Raw genomic sequence first — 24,820 nt, 5'->3', positions numbered from 1 at the left:
GGGCTAGATTATTTTTCTTTTTTTTAAAAACATTTTTATTATTTGCCAAACCAAAACATCACAACAGAAACAGTAGGGTGGGTCTAGTAAGGATTCTCCATGTATAAGGGGGGTGGGAGTGCGAGGGTAGGCGCATTTGTGAGAAAGAGAGAAAAAGAGAATGAGGGGTAGGGTGAATTCTCCTGGCAGCATCGGGGAGGCCGGAAGGAGAGTTGGGAAAAGCAGGCTGGGATTGTTTCTCCTCAGATTCCCTCTTTTCCCCGCCTCACTCTGGGCCCAGCATCTCAGGGGCACTTGCGTTCCACACACTGCTTCCCTCCCTCCTCATACTCCTGTTTGGAGATCCACATCTGCTGGAAGGTGCCCTGGGGAAGGAGGGACGGCTCAGAACTTGTAAGGAAAGGGAGACTTCTTCCCACTTGGGAGTCCTTTCTCTCTCATCCCTGCCTCCCCCACAACCTTAGAAAGCCCTTCCAGAATGCATCCTGATCCCTTCTCTTTACTCCAGGTTCTACAGCTCATTCCCTCTTGCCCTGGCCAGTTTTTTCTTTCTATTTTAGCTTCCTCCCTCACTCCTAGAGCCTAGACCTTGGCCCTCCTCCTCCATCCCTCTCCCCACACACATTCAAAGAAAGAACTATCCCCTCCTCCTACTCCTCATCTGTGCTCTGGCTTCTCACTCAGTCCTTAATTCTTCCCTCTTCCCTTTTTTCTGAATCTTCAGTCAATCTCACACCACAGTCTCCTTCCTCTTGGTCTTCAAAAATGTTTAGTTCTCCCTATCCTAAAAAATCCTAACCCAATAAAACCCAACTATCTATCTAGGTATCCGTGTGGATATAGTTTTTCTGAATAGTATTAGCCTCTAGATCTACTGTGTTCCACCTTAATCTTCCCTTCACTTGCAAACTTCTAGGAAGTAGCTGTCTTCAAGGCCAACTTCATGGCACCATCTTATTGAGTTCCTCCACCTTTGGCATGACAGCTTCTAGTCAACCCCTTCACTGCAGCAGCTCTCTCCACGGTTACTAATAACTTCCTGAAGGCCAAGTCTAAGGGCATTTTGTTTCTGTCTAAACTTTATCTACTATACTACTCTGCACAGAGTAGACATCTCCTAAGTGTTTGCTAGATTGGGTTTAGGTGTCTGTTCTGTGTGAGGCAATGTTGGAGGTATTGTGCTCTCCCATTCCTTGATCCTTCTCCCAAGATCCTTCCTTGCGCCCTGGTCTCTTAGCCATTTTCTCCTTTCTGAACCCAACCCCATCCCATCCCTCCACTCTATCCCATCCACCTTTTTTCTCCCCTTACCAGGGAGGCCAAGATGGAGCCCCCAATCCAGGGGCTAAACTTCCGCTCCATGGTGCTGTTGCTGGCAATGAGTTTCAGTCGCATGCTCTGTGGGAAGAGAGGTCTGGGCTGGAGTAGACAGGACATGAAGGTCCAGGGAAAGGGACTCAGGGCCCGGTATAGTAGAGGGCCTGAAGCAGATGCATGGAAAGTCAGGAAGGGGTGGGGATCTCCATATGGATAATCCCTCCTCCAAGGAGTGGAGATGCCTCAGATCTAGGAAGGAAGTTTGGCTTGGAGGAAGAGAAAGGGGTTGCAGGTAAGGGAGTAGAGAGCCAGGATACCTGAGACCTAAAGGGGTCCCTACCGGGGGTGTTTTCTGGGAGAGTTCTCTGTTGAGTCGGTCAGTAAAGCCTTGCAAGAGTGTGTTCCCTCCAGTGACAATGACACTGCCGTAGAGACCCTATGTGGTATGAGATGAGGATGAGCTGGTACTGAAGACATAACTCCTGCCTCAGCCCAACTCTTTCTCTTCCACCTCCAACACCCATTCACAGAGGCCCAGGGGCAGCTTCACTCACTGGTCGAATGTCTATGTCACACATCCCAATGCTGGTAGTCACTACATGGCCAACTCCCAGCATGGTATTACCTGACAGACCCTGGGGGGAAGACAAGACACTTGGGGTTATAGCCCTGTCTACCCAATGAAGCATCTCAATCACCCTGAGTAACCTACCACCCAGTCTCCAATCCCCTCAAGACCCCAGGGTCCAAACTCCCCACCTCCCCAACCAGGCCAAACTCCCCTCTGGCCCCATAGTATTGGTCCAAGTTCCATTCCCTCAGGACATCCCAGGACCTGCTCATTTCAGGGATCCAGACATGTGGTTTCCCAGTACCCCCCAACCCCCAGGACTCTGGCCCCACCTTGACATTGGAGGGATCAAACAGCCCCTCAGGGATGCGGAGCCTCTCAGCCCCATAATCTGTGTTGTACCCATTAGGCATCTCATAGTGCACCGTGGGCATCTGTGCAGCCACCCTGCCCAGGGCATAGGGAAAAGTCAGGTTAGTATAGTAGCTGGCCAGGAAGAGGTCTACCTGGGGGAAATTAGTGGGGGTGGAAGGCAATCTGGGACTGTTAGTGAAAGATGAAAACATAGGGGTGGTCCTAAAACTGTGAGTTCCTGCCTTCCTCTCGATCCTAGCCTCAAACCCTTTCCTTGCCCTCCCCTTGGTGCCAGCCCTTACCTTGCCTCAGTCTTAAATATCTATATGTATGGCTGTGTGGGGAGGGGTGGAAGTAGGGGTGCACACATCGCTGGCTTTCCCACATCATGTTTTCCTCTTGAGAAATAGGTGTTCTCATTCACCTCTAGGGGCCCCAGCCACAGAATCCCAGCCAATAGTCCCAGCCCTTGCCCCTGGAGAGTGTCACTTACTGCTCATCATAGGGAGAGTCAGAGACCTGCAGCACAGAAGCTTGGAAATCCTGGATCACCTCCTATCCTTCCAGGGAGGGGTTGAGGAAGATAGGAATCCCTGATGTCTCACCCCAACTTTCCCTTTCCCTTCCCCAGGACTGGGAAGTGCTATGGGGACTTGGGGAGCAGGGCAAGGTGGGACCAGGGAGGAAAAGGAAACCTGGAAGAGAGCGCGGAAGGGAGCTCTGGGGGCAAGATCAGTGACAGAGCTACAAATGGAAGTCTGGGTCAGGGTGGGAACAGAGCAGGGAAACTGCCGCCCAGTGGGTAGGAATTAGTGGACCGTAGAAATTGTTGGGCTTGGGGCAAGGAAATCAAGAGTCTCAGGTGCCTCACATTGCACATGTAATTGTGCCAAGACTTGGACACCTGGGGTAGCTTCTCCTTCTTTTTCCAGTTTGGAGGAGCTCCTTCCCGGACCGGCTCCTGTGGTAGGATGGAGAGGAACAGACTGATCCCCCGCCTCACTTCACTCTGCTTTTTCTGTATCTTGGCCTTTTTTTACCTCTCCCCTCTACCCCCCACTAGGATAAGCTAGTTCTGGGTCTATATTGTAATTCAGTCTGTAAGTTTTGGGAAAGTGCTATGAGATGGGCACTGGAGGTTTTGTTATCACCATTCTTCGGAAAAGGAAAGTGGAGCTCAGAGTAAACTCATGAAGTGCCCATGGTTACATAACTAGCAAGTGATGGAGGTGTGGGGAGGGGGTCTGATTCCAACTCCTATACTCTTTCCACTGTCAATGTCACACTGAGATAAAGTCTACAACTGCCTTAGGAGCTCTTAAGGGAAAAGGGGTTCTGAAGGTCAGCCCCTGACTCCCACTCCCTCTCATGATTATCCCCCCCAAAAAATCTTTAAAAAAGCAAACTACTTTTTTTTGTGCATGAACAGAAAGATGGAGTTCACCCCACCCTCCTCAGGGTAGTCAAGAAAGGTGTGACAGTGCCGCTATTGTCCAGTATGCAAGGGGGTATAGCATTCAGCCTGATATTCCCAACTGGAAAAATAAAAATAAAATAGAAGAAATTCACTGGAGGGGGCAAGGGGAGAGAACAGGAACAATTGGATCTCTTTAACAATAGACTAGAAATCAGATCAAGATTCTGGTTCCAGCTTGTCCATCAACTAACTCCCTGGAAAAGTTGTTTCTCTCTTTTGAGGCTCCTTTTCCCCAGGTAACCCGAGAGGGGTTGGATTGTGATTTTTTTAAAAGTCTGATAATGTCCTGTATCTAAAATTCCATCATTAGAGCTTCAGGACTTTGGGTCTTTAAGAGTCTATTAGAATAAAGATGTTTCTGAGGCCAACTACTCACTTTTTTATATTGTTGTTCAGTTGTTTCAGTTTTTGTGACCCCACTTGGGGTCTTCTTGGCAAAGATACTGGAGTGGTTTGCCATTTCCCTCTCCAACTCATTTTGCAGATGAGGAAACTGAGGCAAACTGGGTTGAGTGATTTGTCCAGGGTCACAAAGCTAGTAAGTGTCTAAGGCCAGATTTGAAGTGAGGAAAACGAGTCTTCCTGACTCTAGAGCCAAAACTCTACCCAAGATACTTGTATCAATTCTAAGACTGAATTAAAAAAAAAATTTATCTGGAAACCAAGACAGTGAAGGAATAGGATACAGGTTGGGGAGGAAAAATCTTGGGAATCAAGAAAACTGAGTTCTAGTCCTATATCTGCCATTGATTGTGGGCCCATTGCAAAGACAAGTCTCTCAGGGCCTTCATTGCCCCCATCTTTAGTGAAGGGATTGAACCAAGGTGATCTCTATAGTTCAGATGTGCCATTGTTTTATAATTTCTCCTATAGAACATATTATTCCTTCAGGTCAGGAAGTATTTTGTCTTTGTATCTCTCTGTGTTTGCCAATAGTCAAGTAGTAGGCACTTAACAAATGTTGTTTTGACTGATGGACAGAGCCTATAATTTCATGATTTTCATGACATAATGGTTCTATGATTCTCTAGTTTGAGGTCTTGGTGGTTCCTTTGCTCCTGCATGGGGTCTTACCTTTGCTGCAATCATGTAAGGTGGAATGATGTCGATGGCCATTTCCTGAAACAGCTCTCGGCACTGCATAGAGATGAAGTCCCCTGCCAGGGGTGACTTCACGATGCCTGATAAGCAAGGTAGGAATTGGGATATCAAACCACAGGGATTTGACTATGGAATTTCCTACAACTCCATCAACCACAACTCAGCCCCTGATCCCTTTCCACCAGAAATCCTACCTTGCTGCAGGACATAGCCATCATGCACAGGGATGGCTGTGGTGTGGGTGGCCCCACTGTCCAGCACCAGGCCAGTTGAGCGCCCATTTGCAAAGCTGGCCCAGTTGGAATAAGTCAAAGAAACAACAACAAAGTGAAGATGGTGCTGGAAGAAGCACCCCTCTGACCTCTACCATTGCTCAATTTACAACCCTTATCAGCCCTAGGCTTATTCCCTGACCCTTCCGTTCTTGGTCTAAGATGTTTATTTCAGGTTCAAATTTCCCTTCCTCCAGAAAGCCTTCCTTGAATCCCCCTAGCCTCCTGAGGTATCCCTCTTCTGGGGCCTTAGAGCAGGTATTGTCAGTACCATTCATTGAGTGCTGATCACACATAAACCATTCATTACTAGTTTACTTTTTACATGTATTATTCCCTCATTAACTAGATTTTTAGCTACATCTCTGTATATATATATATATATATATATATATATATATATATATATATAACTCTTACCTGTCTTAAAATAAATGCAGAATATTGGTTCTAAGGCTGAAGAGCAGTAAGGGCTTGGCAATGGGGATTAAGTGACTTGCCCAGAGTCACACAGCTAGGAAATGTCTGAGGCCAAATACGAACCCAGTACTTCCCATCTTTGGGCCTGGCTCTCAATCCACTAAGCTGCCTTGCTGTTGCTCTGCATAGTTATTTCAATATTTTCTAAGGTCTATAATTTTCATCCACATAACTTCTTCCTTAGTAGGTGGCTTTTGAAAGATCCTGTGACCATAAACTTCATCATTCTGCAATCAACTTAATGATGAGTCTCTTAGAACTTGAACTAATCCCTATACTTCTTGTTGTTGCTATTCAGTTGTTCATGTATGTCTAATCATTTGTGTTCATCTCTTCGTGACCCCATGGACTACAGAAGGCCAGTATTGTTGATGGGGTCTTCCTGACAAGGATAGTGAGTAGTTTGCTATTTCCTTCTCCAATGGATTTAGGCAAACAAACATTAAGTGACTTGCCCAGGGTCACACAGCCTGAAAGTTATCTGAGGCCAGATTTTAACTAATACCTTCCTGACTCTATCCACTGAGATATCTAGCTTCCTGTAGGCCTCTAGACTACATGCAGCTAATTACGATTGAGTCAGAATCTGGTTGGCTACAGACTTCTCTAGGTATTATTTGCTATTCATCAACAGATTCTTCTTCCCGATTTCTTTACTCATCTGCCATTCCTTTGGCCAGGTCAATTACTTTGCCTTGCTGTCCCTCCCCTTTCCACTCTCCCCCAACCCCTTCTTTGAATATCATTTCCTCCTTCCACACCCTATTCTATGGTGGGGGTTGGGATGAGTTAGTGTGAAAAAGAAACTATTCTTCCTTTTTGTCCTGCCATTCTGCTTTCCTTGAGCATCTCAGTTGCTGGGTGGTATGTTCTTGGGCCTTTAAACTGTCTGCTCCTTTGAGGAAAGTCAAGAGGAGCTTAGTAGAGAAGGCCAATACTCGGGCCTTGTGGGATGAGGTTTAGTTCCTTAATCTTTGAGGGCACTCACTCCGGGGAATCAGGCCCAGACTCAGCTTGCTTCAGCAACCAACTACCTTCCTCACTTGGTGCTCCCAATGTGCCCCCATGACTCCCCTTTTCTTGGCCAGCCCAGGGGATACGCGGTGAGCACTGCTGTCTTGCACAGGAAGAAGGCAGGAATGTTGTACTGTTCGAACATTAGCTCTGTGAGTTTTTCCCTTTTGGCTCGAGTGTTCCACTATGGGAGGCAGGGGAGAGAGTTAGGTTGGAGATAAGTAATACTAACACACACAGTTATACACTAACATGCACATACACATATGTCCAGATGTACATGTCCATAAACATTCACACGTAGAGTGGGAGGCAGAGGCCAGGGACCAGGCCAACTAACATAATGCAAAATGATCTTTACTGTCATACCTCCTCCCGACCCCCAGTGAATGAGTCCTATCCCCATTCAGAGAGATGGGAGAGGGGTGTAAGGAAATATGAAAATGAAGAACACTTGTGGAGAGAATAGGTGGAGAAATGATAACTGGAGGAATGGGGGAGATAGGTTTTAGTTTTGATGGAGATATTGAGGGGGAGAGAGATTGGGTGGCTAATTGGGATACCAGGGTTGGGGTCAAATGTAGAAATAAGGATGATAGATGAAGGATTTTGGGTAGACTGGTTGGGATGGAGGATAGAGGGAAGCTTTTAGAGGGAATGAGAAAGACTCCAGAGGTAAGGGAACCCAGAACTGGGAGTACGTACCGGGGCCTCAGACATGAGCACAGGGTGCAGATTTGGCTCCGATTTGACATGTTTGCTGTAAGTGTGATCCAGAATGGCCCGGAAACACTCCCAGTCCTCAACTGGGCACCGGGAGGGGGAGGAGGAGACAGAGGCATGGGAGAGGAGGAGTATCGAGAGAGGAAGACATAAACAGATATAGGGGAAGGGAGAGAAAAAGGGAAGGGAAACAGGGTGATAGTGAAGATAGAGGAAAGTCAGGGAGAGAGAGATCCAGAGAAAGAGGAAAGAGACAGAGAAAAAAAGAAAGCCATAGAGAGAAATACAAAGAGAGAGAAAGAGGGAGAGAACAAGAGGGAAACAGAAAGAGGGACAGATGTTTTAGGGGGAAAGAGTAAAAGAAATGAAGAAAGAAAAAGAGACAGTAGTGTGTGTCAGAATGTGTGAGAAAAAGAAAGAGGTGTAGGCAGGAGAGGAGGGGAGAGGAGGGAAGAGAAAAATGGGGTGGGGGTAGGCCTGAGTAGAAAAGCCAGACCCCTTTCCCTATTCTAGGGACCTGGGTAGTGAGCATGATTGAAGCTGGGGAGGGGTGGGGGTGGAGAGGGAGGAAATAAGGAATCTGGGTAGCCCTGGGACCTGGTGAGGGGAGTTCCTGGCTGTGTGTCTGGGGTAGGGATTGGTCAGGGCCATACTGTGGTCAAGGTGAAGGGGACAGGGTCAAAGGCTGCAACAGTAGTGTCCCCAGGACTGGAGTTTGGGGTCTCCCTTACTCATGCCATTCTTGAGGGGTGACATGACCTCAGCCCCATCCCGTGGCACATGCAGGGCATTGGTGTCGATGTGGAATGTTTTCCCCTTCTTCTCCTTCTCTCCATCCAGCTCTAGCCCACCCCCCTCCTCCAAGGTCAGCAACCCTACTGTAGTGGGGAAATCAGCCTGGGGGGAGGAAGGGAGAGCAGATTATGGTCACTTTTTCTTTTCTCCACTTACCCTATAACCCTGAACACCCCCTTCCCAATTGCCACATGCCTTTGTTCTTGCCAAACCCATTCCCCTCCCTGGGTTCACATCACCATTCTACTAACACCATACTAGGACTCTCCCAAACTATTGGAAGCCTTCCCATTACTCCATCAGGGTGTTTACATAGGGAGGAAGGGGATGGGGTTCTGGGGAGGAACTGATGTGGACTTTAGGCAGATTGGGACAGGGGTGGGGAGCTGGAAGGCTCACCTTGGGGCAGTCCTCCCCAGCATACCCTGCTCGGACTGAGAAGGAACCTATGTCAAAAACGAGCGCTCCAACTTCATCTGTGTGTGTGGTGAGGAGGGTGGAGGGGAGATTACAGGTCAGAGCAGAGCTTTTTCTCACCAAATCCCACCTCAGTAGGCCCAGTGAAAAATGGAGTTAGGGCAGGGGGATTCTCCCCCCTTCCCTAAACTCCACCTCTAAGGGAGGCTAGGGGAACATAGGGTCAGAGGGGAGGAGGGAGTCTTTTTCACAAACCATAACTCAGATAGGCATTTTGGGCAAAGGATCATCTGTGGGATTTGAGAAAACTGTAGGGACATAGACATGGAAGTATTAGTAGGGAGATTTGTGGGATGTTGGGCATGGGGGGTGCATGGCATATGGGGGGGCAGAGGGTGGCTCTTAGCAACCCCAAGACCTAAGGTTCTGGGTTGGGGTGTGGGACTGCCTGAGACCTTAAGGGTACCAGAGGTAGGCGATAAGCAGCTGATAAGGGTGATAAGGGAGCAGCAGGAGTACAGAGGGCCCAAAAGGAGGGGAGGAATGTTGGCTGAAGGCTGGCCATTGGGGACTTGCCCTGCAGGTATGAGCCAGCTAGGGGCTAGCAGGAGTTGGGGGATGGGGCTGCAGGAACAGAAGACCTGGCTTAAAGACCCAGGTCTTCGGGCTTGCTCACCTCCCCCGTAGACACCTCCGCTCATGGTGGCTGCTTCCACTCCGGCTCCAGTTCCCACAGTGGTTCCAGGCCGTGGACCCAGGCAGCAGCGGCAGGATCAGCACCGAGGTAGCCGGACAGCTCCAGGGACCCAGGAGGTGGGGAGAGGGTGCTTAAGGACTGGCCAATCAGAATACCGGATCCCCCACCCCCACTCACCCTTCCGATTGGTGGGGAGCGCAGACAATAACCCAGGCCGGCGCCTCTGTCTTAAAGGGCCAAGTGTCCCAGGAATTTCTGTCTGGGAGGGGGAGGGGATGGGAGGGTGAGTCGGGGACAGCTATAAAAAAGGGAGAGGGGGAAGATAGGAAAAACCTTCCATCCTGAGATCAGGGCCCCGGGGAACGAGTGGCATGTATATATAGTCTTTGTTCTAATCTAGTCTCTTAGAAGACTCTTACTGATTTAAATTGGACTGAATCAGGACTCTTAGGAACCAGTGTGGTGCTAACATAGGCTCAGAGAATCTTGAAGACTCTTGTGCCAAAGGGCAAGTGAGAGAAAGCCAAGGGACTGAGAAGGAAGAAAGGGAGGGAGAGAGAGAAACAGAATTGAAGAATGGATGGAAGAATCCTCTCCCTCCTTATAGCTAACCTTTAATTTGGGAATTCTTAACCTTTTTTTCGTGTGTCATCCACCCTGCTGGCAATCTACAGACTGTCTACAGTCTCTTCTCATAATAATGTTTTTAAATACATAAAGCACATAGGATGACAAAGGAAGTCAATTATATTTCACTTTTATATATTCACATGTAAATATATGTGAGTATACACACACATATACACATACACAGGCAAATTCAGAGACCCTCTGGCTAAGAATTCCTGCAACTGAATTCAGATCTGATCTTTTGGATCAAGAAGTCTGTTGGCTTTGCCTTTTTGATTCTATGGAGATGTCTCCTTGTTAGGTTCAAGAAATACTTTAAAAAGGGGAAATCAAGTGGATAGCTCAAGTGATTGAATTGTAACCTTGATTTAGCTCCTCACTCTTTACTCTTCAAAGCATAGTGAATTTGGTGCAGATGTTAGAGTACTTGGGGAATGAGAAGGAGTTTTCCATAGGAAACTGGTTGAAAAAAAAAGATTTTGGGAAGAAAATTGCCTTTAAATAATTGAAGGTTTGTCATGTAGAGGAGGAATCTATTTTAATTCTGCTTGTACTCAGAGGTTTAATAGGATCATAGATCTAGAGCTGGAACCCTCTGATTTTAAAGATCATGAAAGTTAAGTGAATTGCACAGGGTGCTAGAAAAAAGCTGGCAACAGTCTGAGGGTGGGATTCAATCCTAAATCTTCTGGACTCCAAGTCTACTGCTCTATTTCCTACTCTATGGGAGCAATGGATGAAGGGGAAGTAGGGAGAGAAAAGAAAGACACAGAGATACAGAGAGTGAGAAACAGAGGCATTTTTTGACTAAATATAAATGTGACATCAGCTTCAATAGCTCCTTCAATAGAAATTACAATACTGTTACTGGATTAAAAGGTGATGGAATCTTGGGAGTGACAGTTGAATGAGGAGCGTCTTAGGAGATTGAGAGTTTAACTGTTCCTCTGAAGGAGCTGTTAACTGTGATGGTTGAAAAGACAAAACAAACAAGCAAACAAAAAAAAATACAAGCAACACATTTCTTGAAAGAACTAAATTTAACCCTTATTTGACAAACACAAAAATTCTTTATAATATTTTAATTGGCCACTAAGTGGCGCAGTGGTGCTGGCTTTGAAGTCTGTGAGGCTTGAGTTCAAACCTAACCTTAGACTTTTACTTACTAGCTATATAACCCTAAGCAAATCACTGAACCTCTGCCTGTTTCCTCACCTATTAAAATAAAGATGACTCTTTCCCTCTAGAGTTCCTGTGAGAAGCAAATGAAATATCATTTATAAAGAGCTTAGTGCCAGTGGCCCAGCACATAGTAAGGACTTAATAAACATTAGTTTCTTTTCTTCCTAATTGGTATCCAGAGTTGGAAGTTGGGACCATATTCCTAAATTTGAGAAGCAGCTGTAGACATCCTTAAAGATGAATCTGAATGTGAACTTTTTGATAGCTGATATAGTTTAAATTTGTTTTTGTTTTACTGTTTTGTAGTCTATGAAAATAGCTAGTAACCTCCATGTTAAACCTACAGAAGGGTGGCTAGGGAGTTCAGTAGATAGCCAGGCTTGAGACAGGAGGTCCTGTGTTCAAATTTGACTTTAGACACTTCTTAGTTGTGTAATCCAAGGGCAATCACTTGCCTAGCCCTTACCATTCTTCTGCCTTGGAACTGAGATGGTAGGTAAGGGTTTAAAAAAACAAACAAACAAGAGAGGGAGGGGAGATTAGTATAGATGTAAACTACAATTATGGAAAATGGGTTTCTCCAGTTTACTTAAAAAGGAAAACCCTACAATTAGAACTACCATTCATTAGAGTTCATCAACCAAAGACAGGTTGACCATTTGTTGGGTATGTTGTACAGAAATGGGGGTGACTAATTTTTTAAAACCTTACCTTCCATCATGGAATCAATACTGTGTATTGGTTCCAAGGCAGAAGTGGTAAAGGTTAGGCAATTGGGGTTAAGTGATTTGCCCAGGGTTATACAGCTGGGAAGTGTCTGTTTTGATTTGTACTCAAGTCCTCCCAATTCCAAGTCTAGTGTTCTTTTTACCTAGAGGTCTCTGACAAATATATCTCTAAAAGACTGAGATTCTAGAATTAGTCTGCTCTCAGCAAAGAATTATGCATTCTGTATTTGTTATGGGTCTTTGTTGTTTATTTTTTTAAGAGGATAGAGGACAAAAGGTAGAAGGACCGAATGGGATCAGACTAGATATTCTCCAAGATCTCTTGTATGCTCTAAGTACTTTTCTCCTTTAAAATATATGTTCCTTGTGAGGAGGAATTATTTATTTTTTAAAGTTATAATCATTTAACTAGTTAGCTAAATTTATTTTTAATAATTTAAATAAACGTATTTAATCTATTTATAGCATCTAGCTCAAAGCCTGGCATAAGGTAAGGATAGGGCCTGGACTAATGGTTTTATTCATACAGAGAGTTCCAGGATGAGATTTCTTTTATTAGAAGAGCCTGGTGCCTTCTTTGTAACATGGAGTCTGCTTGAGCAGTGGTGTCAAACTCTAAATAGAAATCATACAACAGGATCCTTGCTGTTTGCATACTTAGATTAATATAATTTATGTTCTATTGCATTTTTACTTATTTTGATAAATATTTCCCAATTAAAAAAACAAAAACCTTACTCCTGTCTTAATATCAATTGTCAGGGTCACATAGCTAGGAAGTATCTGAAGCCACATTTGAACCTGGGTCTTCCCAACTTCAGTCACTGTGATACTATTATCTAGCTGTTCCTCCCAATTACATTTTAATCTGTTTTGGGCCCAGTCCTTCAGGTTTCAGGGCTACAAAGTGGCTAGCAAATCCCAAGTTTGATACCTCTGGCCCAGGGCACTGAGAAGTGACTTGCCCAGGGTCACCAAGTTAGTTTAAGAGACAAGACTTAAACCCAGGTCTTCCTGCTTTGGAGGCAAGTTATTGGTATTTAAAAAAATGCTTGCTGGTTGATTGTTTCCTAGGAATACACTAAGGTATATGCATTTTTATATGTGTAGCATGTATTCACTAATACTGGCTGGACTTGTCTGTGAGGATATATATTTATATAGATATCTATATCTATCATAGACTTCAATCAAGAATGGATGGAAGAGGATATTGGACTAAGTCACAGGTAGGTTCCCTGAAATTCAAAGACCTATCTTTTTTTTTTTTTAATTCTTACTTTCCAACTTAGAATCAATACTAAATACTGGTTATAAGGCAGAAGAGCAGTAAGGACTAAGCAATTGGAATTAAGTGCCTTGCCCAGGGTCACACAGCTAAAAAGTGGTCTGAGGCCACAGGACCTCCTGTCTCCAGGTCTCTGACTGATGATCCACTGAGCCACCTGGCTGCCCCCAAAGCCCATCTTTTTAACACCAATATATTCTTCAAGGGTATGACCTCTAGTTATGGAATCCTAGAATTCAAATTCTCTATAGAAATGAAGTTGAAAATCACTTAAAGGTCAGGAAAGGTGTTTAGTGGGCTCACTGAATACACTGAAACATATTACAAAAGAGGAATTATGCATAATTTGCTCATTTGGTATTCATCCCACAAGCATTTTTAAAATATCTAGCCTATTTTTGTGCCATGTACTGCTGATGATACCAAGACAAAAGAATGAAACTATCTTCTAGTTCTCAAGGAGTTTACATTCTGTTAAGAGAAAACACCATGTTCAAAAGAAAAACATTAAAAATACAAAATATATAAGTTTGAGATTAATGGATTTACTCTATCGAGTCACCTTATTCCATAATAAGGTATGAATGAGAGAATAAGTTTCAATCAATCAAAGGCTTTAGACTGAGTTCAAAAACTACCTGGAACTGAAGTGTCTGTCCTTGTCCAAGAAATGTTCAGACAGGGGCAGTTGGGTAGTTTAGTGGATAGATCCAGGTCTAAAGACAGGAAGTCCTGGGTTCAGATCTGACCTCTCAAAATTTCTTCACTGTGTGATCCTGAGCAAGTGACTTAACCCCAAGATGGAAGGTAAGGATTTAAAACAACAACAACAACAACAAATATTCAGGCAGTCTGGAAATAATCCTCAAATTACCAATTACATTGAGAACTGGAGTCAGGAAATTTGATTAAGTAATATTTCCAGCTATACCACCTAGAAGAAACTGCTTAGGGATGGGCAGGGTTTAAAAAAGGTTTCTGATCTGGCTTTGGCTCAACTCTTCCCCTATCCATTTTTTTGGCTTGAAAAGTAGGGAAAATCAAGAGGGTTTTTGCCTTCCCGTCTCTCTGGCATCATCTAAGCCAAGGAGAGACTGAACAGATTCACTTTGCTAGGAAGAAACTTGTTAAGGGAGAAAAGGATCCAAGCATCCAAGAACTGTTACCCTACTCCAGTGATGGTGAACCTTTTAGAAACTGAGTGCCCAAACTACAACCCTCAAGTTGCATGTGAGACCCACCCCTTACCCCAGGCAGAGGAGGGAAGAAGTGCTTCCATTGGGCTGCTGAGCAGAAAGGCTGGTGACATTAGAAATGTCCTCAGTCTTGGTGGAGAGGGGAGAGCCCCCTTCAGCCTGTGTGCCATAGGTTTACCAAAATAGCCCTATCCTTTTACCACATGTGCTTAAACTCCTTTGTTGTTTCCCACCAGTAAATGTCACAGACTGAGGGGAGAGAGTATTTCTGCCAACTGTTCTTACTGTACTGCCTTATTAAATGCCCTTCTCTCAAAACTACTTCATAATCATGATGAGAAAACAACAGAATGAAGCTTTGGCACCAACAGTGTTAAAGAAAAATTTTTTCCCACCCCTTGGCCCTGTGAGTATTTAGGAGTTATCCTTTGAGGACCTGACTAGTTTAGGGCAAGTGGGGTGATGGGCACCTCGAGCAGGTTGATAGACCAAGTAATTTAGTAAGGGCATTTGGGGTGGGGTAGCAGACCAGGAAAGCCTATCTTAGGTGGTCCATGAGGTAGAATTCTCAGAGGCAAAGGTAAAAAGGGAATACATTCTAGGCATGTAGTATGTAGTAGGGAGAACAGGCAGGCCATTTTGCCTAGAAGGTAGATTCCATGAAAATGAGTAAGTCAATAAGCCTGGAAAGTTAGGTTGGATCCAGATTGTGAAGGACTTAAAAAGTCAAACAAAGGAGCTTATAGTTGACTCTACAAGCAAGAAGCAGCCACTGGAATTTCTTGATCAAGGGAGTGGCATAGTCAGATTTGTGCTTTAGGAATACCAACTTGACCGCTGTGTAGAAGATGGATTGGACAGAGGAGAGATTTCCTGAGAATAAACTACTCGCTGATGTTCAATCATTTTTCAGTTGTTTCATACTTTGTGACCCATTTGGAGATTTCTTGGCAAAGATCTTGGAGTAGTTTGCCATTTCCCAGCTCATTTTACAGATGAGGAAACTGAGGTAAACGGGGTTAACTGACTTGTCCAAAGTGACACCTATAGTACAAGTCTGGTGTGTAAAAATTAAATTAGTCTTTAGTAATAAAAATATTATATTTTATGAGGTTTATTAAGGATTATTAGAAATCAAGGAATAAGGAAATACAAAATAAGAACACCACGTGCCCACGGCTGATTAGCCAATTTAGAATCCCGGAGCTTAGCTTACTTACTACATCATTTGCAAAGGCAGGAGGAAAAGAGGGAGAGGTAGGTGTTACTGCCAGTTAATTACTAATTATGATCTCTCCCAGGTGAAGACTCAGGTGAGATTATAGGGAATTCTGGGAAATACCAAGGACTTCTGGGGATTAAAGTCTAGGGTTCAAATCTCCATTTTTACAACCCCTCCCCCCAAGGCCTGAGGAAGACTAGTCTCTCCGATGGGTCTTGTAAACATACCAACTTTGAAATTACAATAACTTGAGGATAAGAGGAAAGAGAACAAAACCAATAATTGCTAGGTGTATTGACAAAAAGCCAGTTAGGGGACAGTCCCCTTTGGCATAAGAATATATATACAAAATAAATGCATTCAAACCTCACACAGTTCAAATCACCAGATCCCAAAGTTCACTCTGGATCTTCTCATGCAGCTTGTGGTCTGTGGAGGCATCTTCATGGTGTCTTTTCCAGACAGTTCAGTTTCTGGATTTGGAGAGGTTGCATGTTTCTTAACCTAAAATTACTCTCAAAAGGAATTTAAACTTTGCAATTTAAAATAATATTTATACAGGTGCTAGATTTGAACTTAGTAGGATTCATTTTCCTAACTTCAGGCCTGGTGCTACTGTATCTACTGTGCCACCTAACTGCTTCAAATGTACCAAACTGATATTCTTAAAAATTTCCTCGCACCTTACTGAGGACATGATCTGGCCCTAATGATTCTAAACACAATGAAGGATAGAGCTGCCTCCTTCTAGTTGAGGATTGGGAAAAAAGAGAACAGAAAGGAGAAACTCCACATTGAGAAAAAGAGGAGAGGAAGGAAACAGGAGACAAGATTAGATATTGGTAGGGAATTAGTAGAGATTTTACCCATAATCCCCACATATTCTCCTTGATGCCAAGTGCTGTTCTTTTCATTCTTCAAAGACACCTATGGTTTCCACAAGGACCAATGCAGAGCTTAGAAGTCCTAAAAGATCAGAGTTCAAGTCCTATCTCTGATACATTGTGAAGATCGGATTTAGCTATCTCCTGATTGTAACAAGGAAGGTACTTAGCTCTTCCTTTATAGTGAAGCTAGAATTGTAAGCTACAATCCATTTTTAGATTTAACTACAAACAGATGTTAAGTAACTACAAAAGGTGAACTTAACAAAAGAGGTGTTAAGTAACCCAAAAAAGATATAATTCTAAACAGAGAAGGTGAGAACTAAAGAGTGGGCAGTCCTGGAGAAAATCTAACCAAAGAAGGTGAGAACTAAAGAATGGACAGTCCTGGAGAAAAGCGCCTGCTGTAAATTGGTAGACGTGAAAAATTAGGGGAGGAAACACAAGAGAAAAAGATCTTTAAAAAGTGGACCAAAATATTCGGAGGAGCATTCATTTGGGCACCGACTTGGAGGAGCAACTGGAAGGCTGACACCCAGACTTCTTTTAGACTGTCACCATTGGTGAGTGAAAAGCTGACTTAGTGACCCTACCTTTCTGGAGGCATAAAGCCTCCAGGTAAGGCCTATCTTCTTGAGAGTCTCTTCCCCTGGCTGGGGCTTAGAGAGTCTAACTGGTATTAGAAGAAGCCAGAGTTTTTCTCTCTCTCTCATTCTTTAATATCTTCCTTCTATTATAAATATTGTAAATAAACTACCATAAATTTCATTTACTTTAGAAATTCATTTTGGGATTTAGAAATTAAATCCCTGATGACCACCTAATTTATTTCAGAGTCCAACCGCAAATAAATTTAACATATAATTTGGCCGACCACGTCGGTTGTGATGAAATACCCTCAATCTTCTTAACTTCCCTAAAACTTTTTCTTTACTGTGACTATCCCTGTCAGCTTTTAATAGCCCATTTTGATCAGCTGTAAAGGTAACTGAATTTTTTTTCTCTCTCCTTAAATTAGATAGAACACAGCTGTTTTGGTCTTAGCAACAGGGCCTTAAGATCCTAGCTGAAAGAGCTGTTTCTAAATCTCCCTCACCTTAGGGAACAAACAACCCAATTAGCTGATTCTCACTGTTAATACTAACTGACTGAGGTCTTAAGTAGCTGCGAGAAAAACCTGGAGAAAGGGGCCCTGCTAGAGAGAGCGTTTATATGAAATTTTAGCCTTGTCTTGTTCTGACCTTTTCACACAAAATAATTAATTGGATTGAAACTTTAAAAAGGACCACACACAAACACCTTAAAAAATGTGGCTACAGCCAGCACACAACTTAATTAACAACTGGCTTTTCAGTAAAATGACCAAAATTGGACATTGTTCTTTGTCTATTTCATAATCCCAGAGTATGTATGACAATGGCTATAGTCCACACAGCTCCTGGTTGGGATTTTAATTTTTGGAGCTATAATATTGTATCTATTTTCCTTTAAGAGAAAACTGGAAAATACCATGCTAGAGAATCAGATAGGAGAATTATGTCAGTCTCCCCTTGAAAAACCCATTTCCTGGTCAAACCGACCAACTACTCAACCAACTTTTACTACTCAACAAAATGTGGAACAAAAAGCTCAACTTGCGTTTATAGAGGAAAGTTTGGGGAAGATCATGGCTTTTATAAAAAACAATGAAATGAATCCTAGTTCACAAACTGTCCCCTCCCATACTGCCCCACCCCCTCTACCCTAACTTCACCCCCTGCCCATTCCTCCTGCCCCAACCCCTCTGCATCCTTTCCCCCAGCTACTGACCCCTTCTTCTTCCTTTGCCTCTCCTTCCCACCCTGCCCAATTTATTTCCCAAACTGCTCCTACTGCTCATCCTTATGGCACTATGGAACAACAACCCCCCCACCCCCCAGTGTGCCCAACCCTTCCCTTTCTCATACCTACCCCATTGAAAATGGAGCAAGAAACCTAGAGACAGAAACACGAGAAAATTCAGATAGACATTTCTTCCCTTTAAGGGAAATTCCAACTTTCAATAAAAATGGGAACTTGGTATCTATAAGACAACATACACCTTTTGGTCCTAAGGATTTAAATAAATTCAAGGAAGACCTTCCCTCATTTGAGGAAGAGCCAATATTAATTATAAAAAGATTAGAGAACATATTCAAACTTTTGACCCCACTTGGGTAGATGTTGAAAATTTATTAGAAAAAATTCTGACAGAGAGAAAAATAAAGTCATCTCTTTGGCTAATCAAAAGCGAAGTAAGGGAACAAATTATTGGCCAACTAAAGATCCACATTGGAACCCCAAAGTTGAACCAGATTATACAAGACTAAACCAGGGCAGAGAAGCATTATTGACAGCCATGAGAGTATGCTTTGATAGACCAGATTCGTGGTCTAAATTCGAAAGCACCAAACAAGAAATAGATGAGAATCCATCTCGGTTTATGGACAGACTTATTGACGTGGGGAACAGATATGTGGACTTTGATCTATCCAGGGAAAGAGACATTAGACAAATATGTAGACAATTGATTAAGAATTGTTGTTCAGTGGTAAAAGAATATTTTTCTTTTAAACCCTTACCTTCCCTCTTGGAGTCAATACTGTGTATTGGCTCCAAGGCAGAAGAGTGGTAAGGGCTAGGCAATGGGGGTCAAGTGACTTGCCCAGGGTCACACAGCTGGGAAGTGGCTGAAGCCAGATTTGAACCTAGGACCTCCCGTCTCTATCCACTGTGCTACCCAGCTGCCCCCAGGTAAAAGAATATTTTAAAACTAGCTGCCTGAACTGGGACTCTATGGGCCTCAAAGAATTGAGGAGAGTAACAGGCTACGCTTAAAAGGGTCATACAAAAAGCTGTCAGGAAAACAATAAATCAGTGGAAGACTTACAGAAAGGAATTGAAATGTTAAAAAGACAACTGAAAAATCAGGGAGAGATCATAAACCCTTTACAGGAATCCACAGGTAAATCAATAACTTGCCTTTACTGTGGAAAAAGAAGCCATGTAATGATGGTTTGTAAGAACTGGCTATGGGAAAAAAGAAATAATAACTATAGAAATGACTATGATAATGATCATAGAAATCACAACTTTAGAACTGGTAGAAATAACTATAATGACTATAGGAATCAAATGGATGAGCCATATGGTGAGAAGGAATTTCTTAGCCCTAAAAAGTTGCAATATGAGGACAATATATTGGATTTCAATTCAGCTGTCTCACTACCAACGACAAGCAAACCTTTGGTGCCCTATGATTAAACAATGGATGTTAGTTTGGAAGTCTCTTCCTTTGGAAATGTCCATGAATATGGAAGCCCCCCCCCCCAACTACCAAATATCATGGAAATCTCTGACTACACAGAAGACATCTATCTTTACCTGAGGGAAATGGAAGTTAAATATAAACGGAATGTGGATTACATGAAGAATCAGCCTTGCAGCATTGAAAACTTGAGGATTCTCTTATTGAACTGGCTTGTGGTAGCAGGGCAATTACTCAGGCTCCAAAATGAGACTCTTCACTTGGCTGTGAACTATTTAGATAGGTATCTCTCCTTAGAGCCAGTGTCGTATGAGATGCTTCAGCTGCTTGGCATTGATGCCTTGTGCCTTGCCACAAAGTTTGAAGAAGCCTACCCACTCAGAATAGTAGAGATTATTTACCTCATAGCTGGCTAATACACTAAAAATCATATCTCAGGAATGGAGCACAGGATGCTGCAAGTGCTGGCTTTTAACCTTTCGGTACCAACAATCAATCAGTTTCTCACTCAGTATTTCATTTATCAACAGCAGCCCAATTCTGAAGTGTAAAGTTTAGCAATGTTTCTGGGAGAGCTGTGTTTAGTTGATACAAACCCCTATCTGAAATATCTCCCATCAGTTAAAACAGGAGCTGCATTTCATCTAGCACTCTATATAGTCACTGGAAAGAGCTGGCCTGAGTCATTGGTCCAGAAAATGGGATATACCTTGGAAAGTCTTAAGCCACGTCCCATGGACCTTCATCAGACCTACCTCAGAGCATCATGGCATTCTCTACAGCCTATACCAGAAAAATATAGAAAGGCAATGTACCATGGTGTACCATGTACCAATGTACCATACTCATCAAACTTCCAGAGACACTAAACTTAGAGTGAGCAAGAGACTCAGGGCTGAAACTCCAATAGAAGCCTTGCTGTGCAATTTTTATTACGAGCCCCCGTTTCTTCACAAAAAATCACTTTAGCTGAAGCATAGTAGTTTTTTTTTTTCTTTTCAGCCCTTTACCTTTCTGTATGTGTATCACCCTATTTTTAAATGCATTTTTTTTTGTAGACAACATATAGTGGGATTCTGGCTTTTAGTCCATTCTGCTATTTTCTTCCATTTTATGGGGGTTTTATCCTGTTCACATTTAGAGTTATGATAATTATGTTGTTTCTCTTCATCTTATTTTTTCCATTTATCCTTCTGTTCTCCTTTCAGCCTTTTCCTGTTAAAAAATGCAGTATTTCTGTTTTTGACTACTGCCTGCCCTAGTTCACCCTCCCTTTTGTTTATCCAAGGGTAGCAAATATGGAAATATATATATTATACAATAACACATATATAACCTATATCATATTACCTGCCATCTTGTGAAAGGGAGAGGTGTGGGAGAGGGAGATAACAAGGATGGAAAAATGTCAGAAATCAATTATTAAAAAGTGTATCAACATGTTATCTGGAAAAATGCATACCCCAAAACCTTTAGACTATGGAAACCTGCCATTTATTGATAAATATTATGGGACTATTATTTATGATTGTGTCTGATTCTAGGGATCAAAAAAAGGAGCGCAGATTTTATCTACATAGTGCCATAGAAGCACAGATTTAGCCTGAAAAGTGCCAAAAGAAACCAATCAATGTGGGATTGATGAACTTCTATGCCCATATGAAAGGACTTGAATCTAGTGTGAGACTCAAGGTTGTGGCGCTTGACATATGTTAAGATGCAGGACTCCTTGAACTTTCTATGAAAGTACCTAACAATTGGCTAGTCTGGCTCCCCTATCCCTGAGAAATGACAAAAGATCTGACTAAGAAATGACACTTCCCTTTTTTCACAAAAATCTAGTCTTTTTTCTCTCATATTATGGCAACTTCCTGTAGTCTTGACTTATAATGGGTAAATACATTACTACAATTTTCCTCCTACAGACTTGTGGGATAAAAATTACTTTAATTGGACCCTAATATAAGGGCCTGTTTTGAATTTATTCTTTTTTATTCAGAAATTTTATATACATAGTTTTTGATATTTTGATTCTGAATTTTGAATTTTTCTCTCAGTTTAATTTTTTCTTCCATTTATTTATTTATTTATTTTTTATTTGTTCTTTTGACAATTGACTCATACACCTATAACTCAACCATTTTGAGCTGATCTGGTTGATAAACACCTCTTCAGGGGGGATTGTATTGCATTTTTATAATAAAATTCAATATTTAAAATTTTGTTTGAAAAGAATTTCAGGAAAAGAAGTCTGCTAACTCCTTGAACCCAGAGAATGAAATCTTCAAAGGAAAATACTTGCAGAAACCTACACTGCATCAAGAAGATCCAGAATGAACTTTTGGGTGCAATCGATTGAACAAATGGGGATTGAACATTTATTGTAAATGTACACTTTTATGCCAAAGGGGACTGCCCCCTAATTTTGGCTTTTTGACAACGTGCCTAGCAAAACATTGATTTTGCTTTTTCTCTTTTCTATTTCTAACTATTGTAATTTCCTCTTAAAAGGTGAAATATTGTATACATGTGTAGTTAGAAGTGCTTTAGGACTACAAGATGATTATGTTAAATGATCAATGGGGAGACTAGTCTCCCAATGATCATCAGGGGGGATTGTGAAGCTTGGATTTAGCTATCTCCTGATTGTAACAATGAAGATACTTAGCTCTTTTCTTTATTGTGAAGATAAAATTTTAATCTCCTGATTGTAACAACATCCTAGCTAAATTACTGAGCAAATTATTTAACCTTCAGTGAACTAGGTAAGTCTTTAGGGCTACAAATTATAAGATAGATACTGATCTCAAATGGTGGCAGGGGTTTCCACATCAGAAATTTCCTTAATTAATATAATAGATCTGAATCAAATATATTATAGCATCCCCTCCCCACAAAGTGGCTACTATTTCCACTAGTTCTCCAAAGTACCCATTCCTATTATATAGATAGTTAACAAGCCCCCACCAATAATTAGCCAATAGACACAATCAGCTTCTTGCAATGGGCATCAAGATAACAGGGTTATAATAGTAAATTTAAACATTTCCCCCATAAGCCTTGGGTACTGTGTCCTACAAATATAAACAGTACTCATGGTGGGCACAAAATAAAGTTTACAATTGAGCTAGGTTCTGGAGACAGGAGGTCCTGGATTCCAATTGGAACTCAGACACTTCATAGCTGTGTGATCCAGGCAAGTAACTTATCCCTAGTTGCCTTGCTCTTCCTGCTCTTCTGCCTTGGAACAGATACTTGTATCAATTCTAAGACAGAAGGTTAAGGGGTTAAAAAAAAGTACAATAATAGTGAGGCATATGTGTGACCAAGGTAACCCACAATGCCTGGTCCTTTCTCTGGTGGTGCTTCACCAAGCTGCCCATTTACACTATCTAGTTCACATACCACAGATCAAATGAGAGAATAGTCCTTTGTAAACTATAAGATGTTATTAGACAAATATAATATCTTCCTACACTTAAGAGTTAAAGGCGCTATAGAAATATTTACAGAATGCTTAAAAAATTACAAAGCACTTTCCTCAAAACAACTCTTTGAAGGAGAAAGTATTAGTACCTACTATATTACTCACATACTTACTGATATAGGCATTTCCCCCAATTATGCAGATTACAATCTATCCATATATAACCAAAAGTTTGCCACAAGAGGTCCACCCATTCCTGGGAGCTTTATTTACTCATAACATTGTGAAGATACAAGTAGAGCACATGAATGTAGCACAATGTAGTAGGGTTAGGGTTAGAATTCTCTCTCTTCCTGTTCTACCAACACATCTTCTTTTTCAATCACACATTCCCTTATGACAGTCTTTACTCTGGTTCTTCTTTGAAGTTCCTGGTTTGTTATATGTTGCATCAGCTTGCACCCACCAATTGCTATGATGTTCATTTTAAATTCTTAGGACATTGTCATATTCTATGGAGTTCATGGTATTTCAGGTACAGCTGAAAGCTGTACAGTATCTATAAAACAATAGTATTGAAAAGATGGCCCTTTGTTTACTAGAGAAGTTTGGAGTAATTAAAACAGCTCTTCAATTTCCCAAAGGCAATCCAGTGCGCTCTCTTCCTGTTAATTACGTGTGCAAATTATTATCCATTTGTATTGTCTAAGACACACAAACACACTTGGGAATATTAAATACAATACAACTTTGTTTGACTAGCATACTATATACATGGTGTCCCATAAGTCTTAATGCAGTTTTAAGCTTCATTCTACAAATGAGGAAAGAGGTAGTTGAGTCACTTGACTAGAGTAAGGTAGTTACATATCTGGGGTCAGGATTTTAACTTGGCCCTTTCTAACTCTATCCAGCCCTCTATCCACTGTGTACCTAGACAAGCCTGATGGCTGATGGTTGTTCATCCAACTGCATTTTCCTACTCTGGACAACAGATCTCCAATCCTCTCTGTCTCTGTCTCTGTCTCTATGAAATATTCCAGATTGATATAATTAGCACAATGCCATGGGCAACCACAGCATTAACAGGGCTTCCCTCTAAAAAGTATTATCTTCATTTTACAAAAGTGACATTGAAACTTAGAAACCTGGCCATAAGGTTGGTGTTAAATTGAATTGTACCTCTTGACTACATCACTGCCCTGATGCACAATAAGCTGATTATACTGGGTCCCACAGAATTGACTTGCTCAAAATCACATCTGTAGTTCAATAAACTTGCTTTTTAATGCCATAATTTCTCTGGTGAGACTTTACAGATGACATTTGGTGACCAATCATTCAATGGAAAGAACACTAGACTATAAGTTACAAGCACTGGACTACCAGCTTTGGCACTAGTGTCACTTGTGTCACAATAGGCAAGTCACTTAAAACTTCTCTGAATGTCATTCTATGACATAGCTTTTACAGCAATGCTTTTACAACCTTCCATAAGAAGCGGTTGGGAAGAAAATGACCTACAAACATTAAAGGTCTGGCTACCTTAATATGAGATCATTATTGCCCTTCCAAAGTCCTTTCAAATTTATCATCTCCACCATCCCCATCAAGCTTTTGTAGAAGCAAGGCATCTATTAATTATCCTCATCTTTCAAGGGAGGAGCCTGAAGTACATTGGGGTAAAGGGATATGCCGGAGAGGGGAAAGGAGTGAGAAGCAGGTCTAGGTCCAGGACCCAGGTTTCCATTTCAACAGG

The 24,820-nt window shown here is 42.2% G+C and overlaps 1 protein-coding gene, 1 long non-coding RNA gene and 1 pseudogene across 2 annotated transcripts; 2 read left to right on the top strand and 1 right to left on the bottom strand.

Moving 5' to 3' along the window:
• Positions 1–11: 11 nt before the first annotated feature.
• Positions 12–9,530, bottom strand: ACTL6B (actin like 6B). The gene is made up of 14 exons (XM_001366913.4): positions 9,198–9,530; positions 8,504–8,580; positions 8,041–8,206; positions 7,292–7,392; positions 6,673–6,770; positions 5,015–5,109; positions 4,794–4,900; positions 3,114–3,203; positions 2,736–2,797; positions 2,221–2,335; positions 1,872–1,952; positions 1,658–1,753; positions 1,312–1,398; positions 12–365 (listed from the first exon to the last, which is right to left on the bottom strand). Exons 1-14 carry the CDS (start codon positions 9,220–9,222, stop codon positions 285–287), a joined length of 1,281 nt encoding a protein of 426 aa, XP_001366950.1. The 5' UTR covers positions 9,223–9,530; the 3' UTR covers positions 12–284.
• A 3,363-nt stretch (positions 9,531–12,893) lies between these two features.
• On the top strand, positions 12,894–24,354 carry LOC103092866 (uncharacterized). The gene is made up of 2 exons (XR_462364.2): positions 12,894–12,987; positions 21,868–24,354. It is a non-coding gene; the product is annotated as an uncharacterized LOC103092866 (long non-coding RNA).
• LOC130457305 (cyclin-A2-like) lies at positions 15,936–23,704 on the top strand (annotated as a pseudogene).
• Positions 24,355–24,820: the final 466 nt, after the last annotated feature.

The sequence above is a fragment of the Monodelphis domestica genome, chromosome 2 (assembly GCF_027887165.1).
Source record: "Monodelphis domestica isolate mMonDom1 chromosome 2, mMonDom1.pri, whole genome shotgun sequence".
Taxonomy (NCBI): domain Eukaryota; kingdom Metazoa; phylum Chordata; class Mammalia; order Didelphimorphia; family Didelphidae; genus Monodelphis; species Monodelphis domestica.
This window is presented reverse-complemented; position numbering and strand designations above follow the sequence as displayed.